We start from the raw sequence: 20,040 nt of genomic DNA, 5'->3' as shown, positions 1-20,040 counted from the left end.
CCCTCCTCCTTCAGCTTCGCCCCTCTTTGCCCTCAGGTGGGAGTTGAGTTCCCACGCATTAAAGTCAACAACGTTTCTGGTGACCCGACCTGGCAAGTGGGCAATAAGCCAGGCATTGGAAACAGTGGCAAGTCGGTCCTTCCTGAGGTTCTTTGGCAGCGGAACGTTCAAAGAGCAGCACCAGCATCGTTACTATGTGTGCCGTACGTGTAAAAAGCAGTCTTAAGTAAGTACTGGACCTACAGTTGACGGAAAGCTGATGTTGGAATTAGTACTGGTGTCAGACCTTCAGCTCCGCGAGAGCAGGGATCCAATCTGTTTAAGTTCTGTATCGTCTCCAGCAGCTGGTACAGTGCCTGACAGCCAACAGGTACGCAAGGCCTAGCTGTGGAACAAACGACTGTTGAAGGAGCCCGGCTGAGGCCAAGAGCCGCATTGCTTCCTATAAATCCTGGGTTTCCCAGTGACAACCTCTGCAACCTGACCCAGGGCAATGGCCGGCCCTGCCACGTGGCAGCCCCTGGAGAAGGGAGACAGGGAGCAAAGAAACTTGGGGAATTACCTTGCACTGTTGGGGCTCCCCTCTCTGGGTCGGGGGAAGGAAGGATATTAATTGTGTACATGATCCATACAGAGGGTTTCTAGTTGGGCAAAACATTTTCAGCGAAGTGAAATTTGTAGAGAGAGACGGGGACACTTTTCTGAGATGCCTTTCGTTTCATAGGCCAGATACTCTACCCCGTTTGTAAATGGAGATTATGGATTGGGTGTGTGTTGAGATGGACTGGCTTTGACTGGAGCTTGGAGCCAAGACTGATACTCACCCAAAAGGTAGGCAGGGAGGGAGGGGGGTTTTCGTATACTGAGTAGAAAGCTAGGTGAGGAGGGGGAAAGCATTGCATGGTCACCACGTACGTGGGCTTACAAAACAGACTCAGTGCATTTTTATTTGAGCATTTATTTTTTTCCAAAGAAATCCATGCAAAGGGAAAGACAGAGAGAAAGACATGGTAACCATGTTCTAGCAGCCAAACATAGGAAAATAATTTGGCACAATTTGATTTTTTTTTTTTCATTGCAAAAGGACAATCTATGCTACCACTAAAATTTACCGTCCTCATAGAGATACCATTTGATTTTCGAAAACGTAACTCAGGGTTAGTCTTCTACTTAATGGCTGGAGGAGGTGTATAAGATAGAAAAATAGAAAAAAAGAAAAAGGTGGTTCCCTTTATAGAGGGAGACCACAGGGTGCTGAAGGGCAGCACGTGTGCGGGTGACCTTGGCAGTCAGTGCACCAGGAGGAAAGAGCACACCACAGAGATCGCCAAGCTGGTGAGAATCTTCAGGGGGGAAGGGCCATTGCCGAGGTTGTGAGAGGCAACTATCTCATTGTCCTTCTGATTCACATGTTGCTTGCTTCCAGGAGCATCGTCCACGTCCAGATCGTAAGCCAGTTCTGCCGAAAGAAAGGGAAGAATGTAAATATAGGCTTACCAGCAGCCTCAGGTTTGCACTCTTCACGGCCCAAGCGCTTGTCTGCACGGCCGGGAGGCCCCAGCTTTGATTTCTTCCTTTCGGTGAAGGGAAGGCCGCCAGGCGATGGGAAAAAGACACAGGGGTGTTACGTGCGGGGCCCGCCCGAGGAAGATGGCTCGTGGTGCTCCTGCCAGAGAGCCCACCACCGGGGAGCGAGCTGGCCGCTCCCCTCCCACCTTTGGCTCCGCCCACAGCCCGGAGTGCACACTGGCCCTTTCCACATCTCCCACCTGGCAAGGCCATGCCTGAAGGTCATTTTCACCAGATCTCACAGGTATCCACACGGCAGGCGCCACGTGGGTGACTACACGCGTGTCCTTGTGTGTATGACACACGAGGGGATATGGTAGCCTCCCAGGGTACCTTTCCTGGGCCCTGCAGCCCGTTCACATTTTCCCCTGGGAGGCCTTGCCTTAGAGTTGATGATAGGGTAGTTTGCCATTGGAAGTTGTTTTATTGTTCTCAGAAATATTTCTTTTATCTATATGGTCTTTGCACCGCCTGCCCCTAACACACATACCCACACCCACACAGGATACTGGCTTGGCCAAAAAGTCCGTTTGGGTTTTTCTGTAAGCGGAAAGATCCGAACTTTTTGGCCAGCCCAATAGAATGCATAGAATTTAAGACTAAGGAAAGGCTAATGGGTAAGGGTCCTAAGGGTCCTCTTTCTCCGACTGCCTACCGTTTATGAGATATGCTCATGATTCTGAAAAGAAATTGGGGTATTGGTTGGCCTGACGCGAAAATCTCCCAGAGGGTAAATCTAAGTAGATAGTGGTTTGTCAGGAAATTAAAGACAGCTGGTCCTGGCCTAGGGCTCAGTTTCTTTTAGATTTGCTTTTCCAGATTTAGAGTTCAAATCTACTCCCTTGGCTTTTCTGGACTCGGTCACCAATGTTTGTTTCTATTTCAATAGCTTGTGAAGGTGATGTGATGTGAGTGACCTCAGCAGCCAACTGTCCCATGGCCAGTGGAGCCAGAAAGATCCCTTGGGGACATGGAGATGCATAGCAACAGGCACAGAGGAAATGACAGGGATTCTGCAGAAGGAAGGAAGGAAGAGGAAGGAAGAGCTCCTCTTACAAGGGATGAAACACACAGTAAGTCACAGGAAGAAAGTGTAAGGACTCAGCTGGTCCAGGATGTGTGCAGAGCAGGGCCCAGGACCACGGCTGCTGTGAGGCTGGCATTCCTTAGAGCAGGCAGCAAGGTCAAGGTGATCAAAGCCAGAGGATCTGATTACACAGCCTGCAACACTACTTTCCAAAGGGCTACTGCAGTTTATAATGCCACCAGCAATGATGAGGGAACCAATCAAAGATACTGTAAGTCTGTATAAGATGATATCTCAAAGTTTCTTTAATTTGAGTGTATTTGATTACTAGTATAGATGAACTTTTTCTGTGTTTTAGTTCTCAATGAATAACTGTTCATATCCTTTGCCTTCTTTCCTAATGGGTATTGATATTTTCCCTATTAATCTGAATATATATTTTATTGAGTCCTTTGCTTATCACATTTGATACAAGTAATTTTTCTATTTTGTCACTAACTATACTTTTCATTGCTGTACAAGGAAATGATGTCCTAACTTTTAATATATATGAATCTGACCACATTTTGCTCTTCTGAAGCTGAGAAAGTGTTTCTTCTTGAGTGCTGATAATAATAGTAATGCAAATCAAAATTTCCAGGGAACCCTCTTACTGAGGGAAAAGTGAATCAGTAGGCTAATATCCATTCCCTCTCCCCCCAGAATAAATAGATACAAAGAAAATCAAAGAGAAAAAGAACAAAGAGCAATGCTGTACTTCGAAATCAGACCTCTTTCTCTGAAAGGTACGGTGTAGAGTGCACAGAGCAGGCCGAGGTCAGCCGTCAGTCGGCAAGGATAGTGCAGGCTTAGGTCCCGATCAGATTTCACCTAAGTCGAGAACACATATGGCTGGATCTGTTGAAAGCCCAGCCTCGAGTCTCATGGCAACTTCTCAACTTAAATGAAGAGGAGTATTTTTCGGGCTGACCTGAATGAGAGCACTTTCAGCAGCGCCTTCAGATTCATTTTCCCGATATCTCCCTTGCCTAACATCAGGATTAAGGAAACAACATCTACTAATGTGACCACTCAGCTCCTCCACTATTTACCTTGCTCTTCAAATAATCCATGAACACTACAGTTTTGTCTACTCTAGCAGTTATGGAAAACCCAGCAGTTACGTTAGATCCAGTAGTTTCTCATCTTTTTGCCATCAAATACCTCTTTTGTTATGTCTATCTCTTGGAACCTATGTTTTGAAATTATAAAAATGACTACCAATTATTGAGTCCTCACCGTGTGCCAGGCACTGTGCTAAGCCCTTTATATACATGATCTCATGTGATCGAACCTTCTCAGTAATGTTATGAAGTAGGTATTATAATTCCCATTTTACTGGTGAGGAAGCTAAAGCTCAGGTTACTTTTTTTGCCTGTATTTACACGGCTGGTAAGTGGCAGAGCTGTTCTTTGAATGCAGGGCTGACTCTGAACCTCATATGGAGCTATGTCATATACAAATTGAAAAATTTTGTACATATACCAAGTATACTGCAGTGAGTAAATAGTAAAGGGTTCCTTCTTGAAAAAAAAAAAAAAAAACTCGAAAATATCCTGCCAAAGATAACTAACTAAAAAACACATGAAATAAAACGAAAAGACAACCTACAGACTGGGAGAAAATATTTGCAAATGATGTGACGGACAAGGGCTTAACTTCCAAAATATCCAAACAGCTCATACAACTCAACAAGAAAACAACCCAATCAAAAAATAGGTGGAAGATCTAAATAGACATTTCTCCAAAGAAGACATAGATGGTTAAAAAGCCCATGAAAAGATGCTCAACATCACTAATTATTAGAACAATGCAAATCAGAACTACAATGAGGTATCACCTCACACTGGTCAGAATGCCCATCATCAAAAAAATCTACAAATGGGCCTCCCTGGTGGCGCAGTGGTTGAGAGTCCGCCTGCCGATGCAGGGGACACGGGTTCGTGCCCCGGTCCGGGAGGATCCCACGTGCTGCGGAGCGGCTGGGCCTGTGAGCCATGGCCGCTGAGCCTGCACGTCCGGAGCCTGTGCCCCGCAACGGGAGAGGCCACGACAGTGAGAGGCCCGTGTACCACCAAAAAAATAAAATAATTTAAAAAAAAATCTACAAACAATAAATACTGGAGAGGGTGTGGAGAAAAGGGAACCCTCCTACACTGTTGGTGGGAATGTAAACTGGTATAGCCACTATGGAGAACAGTATGGAGGTTCCTTAAAAAACTAAAAATAGAGTTGCCATATGATCCAACAGTCCCACTCCTGGGCATATATATGGAGAAAACCATAATTTGAAAAGATACATGCACCCCAATGTTTACTGTAGCACTATTTACAATAGCTAAGACATGGAAGCAACCTAAATGTTCATTGACAGATGAATGGATAAAGAAGATGTGGTACATATATACAATCGAATATTACTCACCCATAAATAAGAATGAAATAATGTCATTTGCAGCAACATGGATGGACCTACAGATTGTCATACTAAGTCAGACAGAGAAAGACAAATATTGTATGATATCGCTTATATGTGGAATCTAAAAAATAGGGTACAAATGAACTTATCTGCAAAACAGAGTTACAGATGTAGAAAATAAACATAGTTACCAAGGGGTAAGAGGGGGCAGAGATTACTTGGAAGATTGGGATTGACATATACACACTACTATATATAAAATAGATAACAAATAGGACCTGCTGTATAGCACAGAGAACTCTACTCAGTACTCTGTAATGGCCCATATAGGAAAAGAATCTAAGAAAGAGTGTATATATGTATAACAGATTCCCTTTGTTGTACAGCAGAAACTAACACAACATTGTAAATCAACTGTACTCCAAGAAATTTTTTTTTTTTTTGGTACGCGGGCCTCACTGTTGTGGCCTCTCCTGTTGCGGAGCACAGGCTCCGGACGCGCAGGCTCGGCGGCCATGGCTCACGGGCCCAGCCGCTCCGCGGCACGTGGGATCTTCCCGGACCGGGGCACGAACCCGCGTCCCCTGCATTGGCAGGCGGACTCCCAACCACTGTACCACCAGGGAAGCCCAAGAAAATTATTTTTAAATTTAAAAAAATGAAGTAATGCCGTTTGTAGCAACATTGATGGACCTAGAGATCTCAATTCAGATTTGATGGTGAAATTAAAACCTTTACAGACAAGCAAAAGCTGAGAGAGTTCAGCACCACCAAACCAGCTCTACAACAAATCCTAAAGGAACTTCTCTAGGCAAGAAACACAAGAGAAGGAAAAGACCTACAAGAACAACCCGAAACAATTAAGTAAATGGTAATAGGAACATACATATCGATAATTACCTTAAATGTAAATGGATTAAATGCTCCCACCAAAAGACACAGACTGGCTGAATGGATACAAAAATAAGACCCATATATATGCTGTCTACAAGAGACCCACTTCAGACCTAGGGACACATACAGACTGAAAGTAAGGGGATGGAAAAAGATATTCCATGAAAATGGAAATCAGAAGAAAGCTGGAGTAGCAATTCTCATATCAGACAAAAGACTTTAAAATAAAGACTATTACAAGAGACAAAGAAGGACACTACATAATGATCAAGGGATCAATCCATGAAGAAGATATAACAATTGTAAATATTTAGGCACCCAACATAGGAGCACCTCAATACATAAGGCAAATACTAACAGCCTTAAAAGGGGAAATCGACAGTAACACAGTTATAATGGGGGACTTTAACACCCCACTTTCACCAATGGACAGATCATCCAAAATGAAAATAAATAAGGAAACACAAGCTTTAAATGATACATTACACAAGATGGACTTAATTGATATTTATAGGACATTCCATCCAAAAACAACAGAATACACATTTTTCTCAAGTGCTCATGGAACATTCTCCAGGATTGATCATATACTGGGTCACAAATCAAGCCTTGGCAAATTTAAGAAAATTGAAATCGTATCAAGTATCTTTTCCGACCACAACGCTATGAGACTAGATATCAATTACAGGAAAAGATCTGTAAAAACTACAAACACATGGAGGCTAAACAATATACTACTTAATAACGAAGTGATCACTGAAGAAATCAAAGAGGAAATCAAAAAATACTTAGAAACAAATGACAATGGAGACACAACGACCCAAAACCTATGGGATACAGCAAAAGCAGTTCTAAGAGGCAAGTTTATAGCAATACAATCATACCTTAAGAAACAGGAAACATCTCGAATAAACAACCTAACTTTGCACTTAAAGCAATTAGAGAAAGAAGAACAAAAAATCCCCAAATTTAGCAGAAGGAAAGAAATCATAAAGATCAGATCAGAAATAAATGAAAAAGAAGTGAAGGAAACAATAGCAAAGATCAATAAAACTAAAAGCTGGTTCTTTGAGAAGATAAATAAAATTGATAAACCATTAGCCAGACTCATCAAGAATAAAAGGGAGAAGACTCAAATCAATAGAATTAGAAATGAAAAAGGAGATGTAACAACTGACACTGCAGAAATACAAAAGATTATCAGAGATTACTACAAGCAACTGTATGCCAATAAAATGGACAACCTGGAAGAAATGGACAAATTCTTAGAAATGCACAACCTGCCGAGACTGAACCAGGAAGAAATAGAAAATATGAACAGACCAATCACAAGCACTGAAATTGAAACTGTGATTAAAAATCTTCCAGCAAACAAAAGCCCAGGACCAGATGGCTTCACAGGCGAATTCTATCAAACATTTAGAGAAGAGCTAACACCTATCCTTCTCAAACTCTTCCAACAGATAGCAGAGGGCGGAACACTCCCAAACTCATTCTATGAGGCCAACATCACCCTGATACCAAAACCAGACAAAGACGTCACAAAGAAAGAAAACTACAGGCCAATATCACTGATGAACATAGATGCAAAAATCCTCAACAAAATATTAGCAAACAGAATCCAACAGCACATTAAAAGGATCATACACCATGATCAAGTGGGGTTTATCCCAGGAATGCAAGGATTCTTCAATATACTCAAATCAATCAACGTGATACACCATATCAACAAACTGAAGGAGAAAAACCATATGATCATCTCAATAGATGCAGAGAAAGCTTTTGACAAAATTCAACACTCATTTATGATAAAAACCTTGCAGAAAGTAGGCATACAGGGAACTTTCCTCAACATAATAAAGGCCATATATGACAAACCCACAGCTAGCATCGTTCTCAATGGTGAAAAACTGAAACCATTTCCACTACGATCAGGAACAAGACAAGGTTGCCTACTCTCACCACTCTTATTCAACATAGTTTTGGAAGTTCTAGCCACAGCAATCAGAGAAGAAAAAGAAATAAAAGGAATCCAAATAGGAAAAGAAGAAGTAAAGCTGTCACTGTTTGCAGATGACATGATACTATACATAGAGAATCCTAAGGATGCTACCAGAAAACTACCAGAGCTAATCAATGAATTTGGTAAAGTTGCAGGATACAAAATTAATGCACAGAAATCTCTGGCATTCTTATACACTAATGATGAAAAATCTGAGAGTGAAATTAAGAAAACACTCCCATTTACCATTGCAACAAAAAGAATAAAATATCTAGGAATAAACCTACCTAAGGAGACAAAAGACTTGTATGCAGAAAACTATAAGACACTGATGAAAGAAATTAAAGATGATACAAATAGGTGGAGAAATATACCATGTTCTTGGATTGGAAGAATCAACATTGTGAAAATGACTATACTACCCAAAGCAATCTACCGATTCAATGCAATCCCTATCAAATTACCACTGGCATTTTTTACAGAACTAGAACAAAAAATTTCACAATTTGTATGGAAACACAAAAGACCCCGAATAGCCAAAGCAATCTTGAGAACGAGAAATGGAGCTGGAGGAATTAGGCTCCCTGACTTCAGACACTACTACAAGGCTACAGTAATCAAGACAATATGGTACTGGCACAAAAACAGAAATATAGATCAATGGAACAGGATAGAGAGCCCAGAGATAAACCCACACACGTATGGTCACCTTATCTTTGATAAAGGAGGGAAGGATATACAGAGGAGAAAAGACAGCCTCTTCAATAAGTGGTGCTGGGAAAACTGGACAGCTACATGTAAAAGTATGAAATTAGAACAATCCCTAACACCACACACAAAAATAAACTCAAAATGGGTTAAAGACCTAAATGTAAGGCCAGACACTATCAAACTCTTAGAGGAAAACATAGGCAGAACACTATACGACATAAATCACAGCAAGATCCTTTTTGACCCATCTCCTAGAGAAATGGAAATAAAAACACAAATAAACAAATGGGACCTAATGAAACTTAAAAGCTTTTGCACAGCAAAGGATACCATAAACAAGACCAAAAGACAACCCTCAGAATGGGAGAAAATAGTTGCAAATGAAGCAACTGACAAAGGATTAATTTCCAAAACTTATAAGCAACTCATGCAGCTCAATAACAAAAAAACAAACAACCCAATCCAAAAATGGGCAGAAGAACTAAATAGACATTTCTCCAAAGAAGATATACAGATTGCTAACAAACACATGAAAGAATGCTCAACCTCATTAATCATTAGAGAAATGCAAATCAAAACTACAATGAGATATCATCTCACACCGGTCAGATTGGCCATCATCAAAAACTCTAGAAACAATAAATGCTGGAGAGGGTGTGGAGAAAAGGGAACCCTCTTGCACTGCTGGTGGGAATGTAAATTGATACAGCCGCTATGGAGAACAGTATGGAGGTTCCTTATAAAACTACAAATAGAACTACCATACGACCCAGCAATCCCACTACTGGGCATATACCCTGAGAAAACCATAATTCAGAAAGTCTCATGTACCAAAATGTTCATTGCAGCTCTATTTACAATAGCCAGGACATGGAAGCAACCTAAGTGTCCATCAACAGATGAATGGATAAAGAAGATGTGGCACATATATACAATGGAATATTAGCCATAAAAAGAAATGAAACTGAGTTATTTATAATGAGGTGGATGGACCTGGAGTCTGTCATACAGAGTGAAGTAAGTCAGAAGGAGAAAAACAAATACCGTATGCTAACACATATATATGGACTCTAAGGGAAAAAAATGTCATGAAGAGATTAGTGGTAGGACAGGAATAAAACACAGACGTACTCGAGCATGGACTTGACGATATGGGGAGGGGGAAGGGTGGGCTGTGACGAAGTGAGAGAGTGGCAGGGACATATATACACTATCAAATGTAAATTAGATAACTAGTGGGAAGCTGCTGCATACCACAGGGAGATCACCTCTGTGCTCTGTGACCACCTAGAGGGGTGGGATAGGGAGGGTGGGAGAGAGGGTGATGCAAGAGGGAAGAGATATGGGAACATATGTATATGTATAACTGATTCAGTTTGTTGTAAAGGAAAAACTAACACACTATTGTAAAACAATTATACTCCAATAAAGATGTTAAAAAAAAAAAATGAAGTAATGCCGTTTGTAGCAACATTGATGGACCTAGAGATTATCATACTAAGTGAAGTCAGACAGAGAAAGACAAATATATCACTTATATGTGGAATCTAAAAAAATGATACAAATAAACTTATTTACAAAAGAGAAACATGGGCTTCCCTGGTGGTGCGGTGGTTGAGAGTCCGCCTGCCAATGCAGGGGACACGGGTTCGTGCCCCGGTCCGGGAAGATCCCACGTGCCGCGGAGCAGCTAGGCCCATGAGCCATGGCCGCCGAGCCTGCGCGTCTGGAGCCTGTGTGTCCGGAGCCTGTGCTCCGCCATGGGAGAGGCCACAACAGTAAGAGGCCCGCATACCACAAAAACAACAGCAACAATAAAAAAAAAACAGAAACAGAGTGAGACATAGAAAACAAACTTGTGGTTGCCAAGGGGGAGGGAAGGATTGGGAGTTTTGGATTAGCAGGTGCAAACTATTACATATAGGATGGATAAACAACAAGGTCCTACTGTACAGCAGAGGGAACTATATTCAATATCCTGCAATAAACCAAAATGGAAAAGAATACTAAAATGAATATATATATGTATAACTGAGTCACTCTGTACAGCAGAAATTAACACAACATTGTAAATCAACTATACTTCAATAAAATTTAAAAAGGCTAAGAAAGGAGATGTGGTACATATATGTGACGGAATACTATGCAGCAATGAAAAAGAATGAAATAATGCCATTTGCAGCAACATGGATGGACTTAGAGATTATCATACTAGGTAAGTCAGAAAGAGAAATACAAATACCAATGATATCGCTTATATGTGTGGAATCTAAAATATGACACAAAAGAACCTATCTACAAAACAGAAACAGACTCACAGACATAGAGAACAGACTTGTGGTTGCCAAGGGGGAGGGGGGTGGGGGGAGGGATGGATCGGGAGTTTGGGGTGAGCAGATGCAAACTATATACAGAATGGATAAACAACAAGGTCTACTGTAGAGCACAGGGCACTATATCCTGTGATATGCCATACTGGAAAAGAATATTAAAAAAATGTATATACATGTATAACTAAATCACTTTGCTGTACAGCAGAAACTAACAACAGTGTAAATCAACTGTACATCAAAAAAAAAAGCATATGAGAGAAGTCAATGTTTCCACATAGAACTGATCACAAACTTGATTAAGTAGCTTTATTAAGCTTTGTGAAATACTGAAAAGAGCTCTAGGTTTGGAGACCCCAAATGAGCATTATATCAGTTCTGTTTACCTGAAGCAATGAGCGATGATGGCCAAGGCCATCATGCACCCCTGGCACAAAGCCGGGCCAACTCTTCTACCTCCAAAAGACCCAAGGAATATTCAGAATAAGACCTTCTAGTGCTTCCTAAGCTGTGGCTACAGGTTTCCCGGGGCTTGCCACTCAGCAGCAGCAAAGCTTTATCATCCAACCCTATAGCTGGGTTCCTGTGGCTGATACTGACGGGAGTTCCAGCAAAGACACACTCTGGGCCTGGGCCACCATCACGGAGATTAGAGATGAAGGGGACAGCTTAGCATGACAAGGAAGCACTATGGGACACAGAGGAAATAGGGTTTTGGTTAAAGATAACTATGGACATTCCTGGACGGGAGAAATACGATCCAATTTAATTCAACAAAGTTAACAGTAGTCTACTATGGCCCAAGCATTGAGCTAGAAGCTTGGAGAAAGACTTAGTGTCTTGCCTTCAAGAATCCCACGGTCTGGCAAGGAAAATAGACCAACAGACAAACCAACAAGACAGCGGGCAGAAAGGGTTCGGACAAAGGCACAAGTGAAACACCAGGGTGACAGAAGGGAGAGAGAAAAATTCCAAATAAAAGAAGGTTCTGGAAAGGCTTCTTGGGACAAATGGGCCATAACCTGAGCATGTCGACAGGGCATACTCCATAGGAGCAAGTAGCCTCTACGGAGGGAAGGAATGTAGAGTTCACATCATTGTGGTGCGTGTGTGTTGCCTGGTGGGTGATAAAAGGTAGGGCAGGAAGGACAAGTAAGGGCCAAACCATGGTGGATTAGGAACGCTTAGACTTTGTCCTGTGGGCAATAGGGAGCCACTGCAGGTTTTAGAGTAAGGAATCCACACAATCTGTTTTGTGTTTTTCAGAAATCACTGTTAACAGTTTGGAGGACAGCCCTAAATGGGAGGGAGAGACTTGTCAGACATGTCTTGGGGAAAAACAAGAAGCCTGTGGAAACAGTATCTGGGGATCAGCCAGTAGCAAATATTTTTAAAAAAAAAATTTTTTTTAAACCTACGAAGAAGCTCAATCTACACCAAACCAAAACCTTCTCATTTTGCTACGAACCAGATGCCTTATGGGAATAACCGCAAACCATACTCTTAAATCACTCATATTTTTATGTTTATCAGTGATTTTCCAGAATATATCTTTGTCTGGTTAGGTACACACTGTAAAACGCACATAAATTGTCTTTTGTGTTGCAGCTGAACGTCAGTGAGAACCTTTTGGGCCAGCAAGGAAATTTTCATGCTAAATCCAAAAATCTGTTTCTATTTGTAATCAGTTTAACTACAGCCAGTGGGTTAGTCCCAACAATCTGTACTAATTATACACTCAGCCCTGACTCTCATTTTGCTCTTATGTCCTTTGTGTTGCAGATTAGATAATCCCTTGAACCGATCATCAGTCATTAAGGTCCGCACTTCCTGTGGAAAAGTTTGTCAGCATTGGATGAAGCACTTCGTGCGGAGCGCCCCCCACTTATTCAGTCTCCTAGGAAAGTTCCTACGGAAGAGGGCACCTCCTGGGGGTCTGGAGCCCTGGGTTCCAGGCCAGGCTCAGTCACCGAGTTACCGTTTCACCCTTGGCAAGTCATCTCCCTCTCCTCTGGGCCTCAGTCACCCCATTTTGCTAAATCGGGGTGTTGGACTCGATGAACTCTAAATTTCCTTCTATCAGGAGTTTTGTCCCTCTCTGACCCCAAGGCTCTTGGGGACCAGTGAGGATCACAGTCTGCTCAGGCCGCGATTATCCCTCTACCCACAGCAGCCCGGGGGCTGCCCCCACCAGAGCACCTATAAGCAGGCGGAGGCGGTCAGTTGCTTCCCTTGCCATGTGAGTGTTTCTGGCCCTGTTCACCAGCTACCAAATTCTGAATCCTCTTTCTTCTGGTCTCATTAGCTGGTCTAATTGTGGATAAGAGACCCTGGCAATAAATAAATCCACACTGGACTGTTTTGGTTTTCTTTCAACCCCGGCATAATAACATCCACTAAAGGCAGCACACACCAAGCTTTGGGGGAGAAGTTGCTGGGCTTGGGCTACACAGGCAGCCAGGGAGACGAGCCTTTGGGCCCTTACAGAGCCACCGGGGTCTGGAGCCTTACCCACAGCAGCGGGCGAACTCCACGGGGCAGCCTGGGAGAAGAGCTGCCATCATACTCCTCCAGGGTCCGCCGAGCAATGTACTGAAGGTTTTGCATGCCCACGTCCTGGGGGCCAACCGTGGCCAGCAAATACAAAACGCGGGGAGAGCGGTATTGCTCGGTTGCCATGTTAGGGCCGGATTGAAGCCATCTGCTTGCCAAGCCCGCCCTCCCCGCGTTTTGTATTTGCTGGGCACGGCTGGCCCCCAGGACGTGAGCATGCGAAACCTTCAGTACATTGCTCGGCGGACCCCGGAGGCTGAAGTTGGGGAAAGCACTAGAAACGGTGTTCATTGCACTACTGCTCACCGTGCTGTCCTCCCTTCCCACAGAAGCCTTCAGGCCCCACCATTTGCGTCTGACTCCCCAATAGATCTTGGTTTCCTTGTCCTCCCCTCAACACAACCTTCCTTCCTGCCACATCAATGCCCCACCCCCACCCCCCGCCCCGCCTCCGCCCCCCGTCAACCTTTCTGAACTTTCAGGTGTGAAATGACTACTTGGACTTGAAAGCAGAGGAAAGTGACTTTGTTAATGAGCCTCAGGTCTGCGGGAGTCTAGATTTTCTTCTTCATAGATCAGACGAGGGGGAAATGGCACACTTGAGGCCTCTGGTTTTAATTGGTCTAATGGGACTCCTTTTAGGGCCCATTTCACAACATGCCTTCTTGACAAGTGAGCTGCCAATTTTGCCAGCTAAATGACCGTAAATTCTGGGACTAATCCAATCGCCTCTCCTGGAAGAGGGCTGGGGCACTGAGATGCCCACCTTCATTTCTCACAGCTAATTCCAGCCTGCGAATACCCTCGGTTACAATGCTGGGATGTTGAGAGAACACAGTGGATTTTGCCACTAGTATAGGCACGGCCTCTCTTCCTATAGGCTCTGTTTCTCGGTCTCGGGTGGGTGTACCTTCAGGTTACTCTGCAGTGGGCTGTGGGTACGTGAAGCCATGGCATGCACGCTTCTTCCCTGGGATTTAGGGCCAAAGCACACTACTTTATACTGAAACATGCAAGGCTGTATGACGGAGCAAAAGTGCGCCATCTGCAAACTCATTTAAGACTTCATAAGGTATTTCCTGTTTACTAGGACCTTGAGGTTATGTCCCAGACCCTCAGGAACAGGGGTTCATTCCCACTCTTCACTGCCTGTATGGGGTACTTAGGTGGAAAGGTCCTAAAAGCACTGCTGGGACACTGGAGTCACCTGGGCTTGGTACACTACCAAAGCTGGGCATTTTGACTCACAGAGCCCTGATGCGTGACTTAAGGTAGCTTTTTCGATGACAACTTCCTTGTCAAGAGGGGAACGCCACGGTAACTGCCCTTAACTGGGGCTCAGACCGCTCGGCGTCTCATACAAAATGGTGTCCAGGGGACTCAGCCACTAACTATGCTTCACTACTGCGTCCAGCCATTGAGAAAGGGACAATAAAAAATACCACGTGATCCCTTTGGCAATCAGATCATTTTACTGTAGAATCTTATCACGATGTGGGCCACTACTGTGCTTGTCTAGGTACATCATGAGTCAAGTCATCGTCGCAGAAACACAACAGCTCCATCCTGGAAAGTGTGACAGTATGAGTGGGTGGTGTGGCGCTGGCCTTCCTCCACCGGTCCTAGAATTATCATCACCTTCCACACGAGTGTCACGACCATTACTCTCATGGCTACAGATCCTTCTCACCTGAGGCTACCTAACAGCTCCACAGGAACCACAGTTCCCCAAAGCCTTCCCTTCCCACAGGAGGGGTTACCTGACTCCCACGGGAAGTAATGGGCTTGAGAGTCAGTGGAATACAAGCAGCTGGTGACAGAGACACTGTTCAGCCAGGGCCAGGGCAGAAGATGGAGAGAGCAGGCTTCAAGAAGGCAAAAGGAGGACTTCCCTGGTGGCGCAGCGGTTAAGGATCCGCCTGCCGATGCGGGGGACACGGGTTCGAGCCCTGGTCCGGGAAGATCCCACGTGCCGCGGAGCAACTAAGCCCGTGCGCCACAACTACTGAGCCTGCACTGTAGAGCCAGCGCGCCACAACTACTGAGCCCACGCGCCTAGAGCCCGTGCTCGGCAACAAAGAGAAGCCACCGCCATGAGAAGCCCGCACACCGCAACGAAGAGTAGCCCCCGCTCGCCACAACTAGAGAAAAGCCCGCGCGCAGCAACGAAGACCCAACGCGGCCAAAACTAAACAAATAAATAGATAAAAGACAAGGGAAGAGAACACTTTAAAGAGGGGAGGAGAAGCATGGTGGAATGTTATAGAGAGGTCAAGGAAAGTAAGGATTGAGAAGAAGCTACTGAAAGTGTCAACTAGAAGGTTACGGGAGATTTTTGTGAGAAGCTTCAGTAGGGTGTTGAGGTCAAAAAACCAGACAGTATTGAGCTGAGAAGAGAGTGGGAGCTGATGTGGATTCACTGAACACTGATCAGGCTTCGGAGAAGTTTGACAGTGAGGAAATGAAGCACTGCCATCCTAACTGTGCTGAGGTATTGATTGTGGCAGTGCTATCAGGGTCACAACACCTGTACAACCAAGCTTCACTAGAAGGTGCCTCCAGAGTTCCAAGTCAAGACGGCCGCTGGAAATGCTATATTCTTGTTATCTCTGATGCATTAACAACCTGTGCGAGACACCAGCTACCTGTATACCAATGTGTATAGCAGATTATTCACAGCAGCCAAAAGGTGGAAGCAACCCAGGTGTCCATCAATGGATGAATGGATAAACAAAATGTGGTCTATCCACACAATGAAATGTTTTTCGGTCATAGAAAGGAATGAATTACATTCCTGTATGTGCAAGGTATATGAACTTCAAAAACGTGATGCTGAGTGAAAGAAGCCGGTCACTAAATACATGTCATATGATTCCATTTACATAAAATAAAAATAGGCAGGCTAGGCAAATTTTGGCAATAGTGGTTGCACACACGTTGTAAGTGTAATTAATGCCAGTGAACTGTATACATAATGGTTAAAATGACAAATGTTTTGTTACATATATTTTACCATGATTAAAAAACTACAGAAACCAAAAGATTTGGGGCGCATCCTAGTTCCTAAGGGAAGTGTGAGTGCACCTGATACCAAAGCATCAACCCCCAAATGGTATCCCTTCAGTGCTTTGAAAGTCAAGTCGTCCAAATGAATTAAAATAGATATTTAAGCACTGCCTTAGAATTGCAAATATGGCTCCTCAATTGGGAATGAAAGAAGAAGGCAATTTTTGTCATGGGTTTTAGTCTGAGGCTATTTTAGAAGAAATGTATGTACAACCTCAGGAAACTTACATTTACTTTTGTGCGTCACGCAAATGATGCCAGGCTGAAAATGCATTTTAAACAAAATCAGTGAAGGAGTGAATACACTCTGTCCTCATCACTTAAAAAAATTGAATGGTTTAGATTCCCAGAGCTCTGTTTATAATGTGAATTTCAAGCATGATGCAGCTACAGAGGTATGCAGTCATTGGGGTTTGAGGATGTAGAAGGACAACACAAAATGTCACTTTTTGTAGCCAAATCAAATTGCTGGCGGGCGCGGGGGGGTGGGGTGGGGTGGGGTCAGGAGAGTGAAGGAGTAGCCTTATAGTCTCTCGGAGCCCAGGCTCCAAAATGCTTAATGAAAAGCTCTTTGATAGTATTTTAGGCAGGGCTTTAGGTATACTTGAATGGGAAAACCCAAAGTCTGGTAATCTTCCATTCTTAATCAGCCATGGTGGATCTTAACAAAAATGTACTGAGAACTAAACTGCTTGCGACGTCCAACAGCAAAGGAAAGTTACTAGTACAATAGCCAGTTGGTCAAAATGGCACCAGTCCCTGAAAACACGCCCTGGGGAGTGGGAACATCACAGGCCAGAGATCAACAGCAGGCAGGTGTCCTCATAAACGAAAGACGAAAAGCCTCTCTAAGTTGTTCCATCTAAATCTGTTCCCTAAAACCTCTCCAGTTGTGGAATGCCTCCCTCATCATCAATGGGATCTGGGGAATTGAGGCCATTTTCCCCTCAATTTACTTGGAAGAACACATTGCCGTACTGTCATCCTGGTTCCCTCCTCCTTCCTTACCATCTTCGGGTCTGGACTGCCAGTAAGCTGCCACTTTCACATTCCCACAGGTACCACCTCAATGCCCCAGCTAGATATGATACCCATTCCTTTCCAATGGCCTACTGCTGTCCAGGAAGAAAGAATGTTCCGATATATCCCGTGACAGCAGGCATAAGACAGTACTCTCTTCCTCAATCCCATGTTGAATTAAATCTCTCTCTTCCTCAAAATCCTTGATGGCTCCCTACCGCATGTGGGAGCAAGTCCTAATTCCTTAGCGTGGCATTCGCAAGCTTCTCCATCTCAACTTGTCTTGCTTTCCACTTTCAACTGCCCATATATTTCTCCAAGTACCATATACTGTTGTCATACCATCCCATTTCTCATTTGCTGAAAATGGCGAGTACTTTGAGGTTCCCATGTCTTTCTTCATGCTGTTCCCTCAGCCTGGATTGGTCTCTCTCTCTTTTTTTCTCTCAGGCTTCAACTTACATGACAGTTCTTCCAGAGAGCCTTCCTTCCCTTCTTACCCCAGCCCAGATGAATCACTTCCCTCTATGATTATCAATTGAACTGTACTTCTATCATACCACTAATTTCAATCTGCAGCATAGTAGATAGAGTTAGTCACTCAGCTAGACTGGGAGCCCCCTCAAAGGAAGAAACAAGTCTTACTGCTCTCTGTAGCTCCCATGCAGTACTTGGCTAGCACAGGCGCTGAAAAATGGAATGAATGAATGCATGAATCAATGGCCACACAAATGAACACATATCCCCAGTCCACAGAGAACATGAAGGTGCAGGTCTACCTCCTTCGTAGATACCCTTCCCAAGGAGTCTATCTTCATCAACTGATGATTTCCTGAGGGGAAGGAGTCCCACTGAGCTATGATGAAGACAAGACGCGGGCAGGGCCAATGGTGGAGGTGGTGCAGGAAGCAAACGGCAGGGCTCAAACCCTGACCTCTATATGCCAAAGCTCTCTGACAATAGGCAGTTCTCATTACCCACAGCATCAATTCACTGCACTCAGTGGGGGTGGAATCTACAAGGTTATTTTCTTTTGATAAATTTATTTCTTATTTATTTTTGGCTGCAGTGGGTCTTCGTTGCTGCGCGCGGGCTTTTCTCTAGTTGCGGCGCGCAGGGGCTGCTCTTCGTTGCGGTGCGCGGGCTGCTCATGGCGGTGGCTTCTCTTGTTGCGGAGCATGGGCTCTAGGAGCGCGGGCTTCAGTAGTTGTGGCTCGTGGGCTCAGCAGTTGTGGCTCGCGGGCTCTAGAGCGCAGGCTCAGTAGTTGTGGCACAGGGGCTTAGTTGCTCCGCGGCATGTGGGATCTTCCCGGACCAGGACTCGAACCCGTGCCCCCTGCATTGGCAGGCGGACTCTTAACCACTGCGCCACCAGGGAAGCCCCTACAAGGTTATTTTCTTACTCCCTTTTGCTGCATGGAACTCGATGCCTTACTATGTAAGCAGGGGATACGTGCCAGCATTTTGTGTGCCACGCTATGCAGGAAACAGGATTTCTGGTGAGCAGGTTCCATTTATTTCTCACTTCGAACCATCATGATTGGGTTCCCGTACCTTCGACGCTTGCCTTTGCCTCACAATGTACGCACCCCTGGGCCACACCCTGTCCTTTCCATTGCCACCGATTCCCACGTGTAGGCGCTGCTGGTGATTGGCATTTCAGTGCCTGTCTCTGCAACATCAAAATACAGCTTCACTAATGAAGTCCCTCGCTTGGCTGTAGTAAGTACAAAGCAATAAGACTTCAATGCTTTCAGTCACACATGCCGGCGCCCCTTTCCCCTTGCAGAGGTCTGTGGGATGACTGCCAGGAAAATACAATTACGTGCTGTCAAGGGAATAAATACAATTCTTTAACCTAAAAGCTCTGTGTTTTAATTTCCCCCCTTTTCCATTTCTCTGTTCACTTCTTTTTCTCTTTCCATTGCTCTTTAAACTCATTTCCTGTGTCCAATTATTCCCTTCTCTTCTAATTGGTGCTCTACTAAACATTCTCTGGGGTCTCCACAGTGATCTTTTCCATATCCTTAGGCAAAGGGCAAGGCTGGACTCCTCTGATGGATTCTGAATGTTAAAGATGCTTTTCTGTTCCTCTGCACTTTGATTTAAACCTCTAACCTGGGTTCCATTTGTTTTAGAAGAGGTTCTAGTATCTCCTTCCTTAATCTTCCATCGACATTTCCATTGCCTTCCTGTTTCCCCATCAGCACCCATTCCTGCTTCTCAGCTCAGACTCCCTCATTTGCCCGCCCTCGCTCCACCGACCTCCTTGTCTGCCACTGGCGGATCCCCTGCACCGCACATGCCCCCTTTGTTATTTTTCTTTCCTTTTCTTTTTAAACATCTTTATTGGAGCCCCTTTGTTATTCTCCTTCTCTCTTGCTCATCTCAGATTCCTCTTGCTCCATAG

The 20,040-nt window shown here is 44.3% G+C and overlaps 1 protein-coding gene across 1 annotated transcript in view; it reads right to left on the bottom strand.

Moving 5' to 3' along the window:
* Positions 1-942: 942 nt before the first annotated feature.
* GPC3 (glypican 3) overlaps positions 943-20,040 on the bottom strand; it is a 441,069-nt gene continuing 421,971 nt past the window's right edge. The window contains exon 8 of the mRNA XM_059049870.2: positions 943-1,459. Within this exon, the coding sequence (XP_058905853.1) occupies positions 1,290-1,459 (170 nt within the window). The 3' untranslated portion in view covers positions 943-1,289. The remainder of the gene's footprint in view (positions 1,460-20,040) is intronic.

This window comes from Kogia breviceps, chromosome X (assembly GCF_026419965.1).
Source record: "Kogia breviceps isolate mKogBre1 chromosome X, mKogBre1 haplotype 1, whole genome shotgun sequence".
NCBI classification, from domain to species: domain Eukaryota; kingdom Metazoa; phylum Chordata; class Mammalia; order Artiodactyla; family Physeteridae; genus Kogia; species Kogia breviceps.
This window is presented reverse-complemented; position numbering and strand designations above follow the sequence as displayed.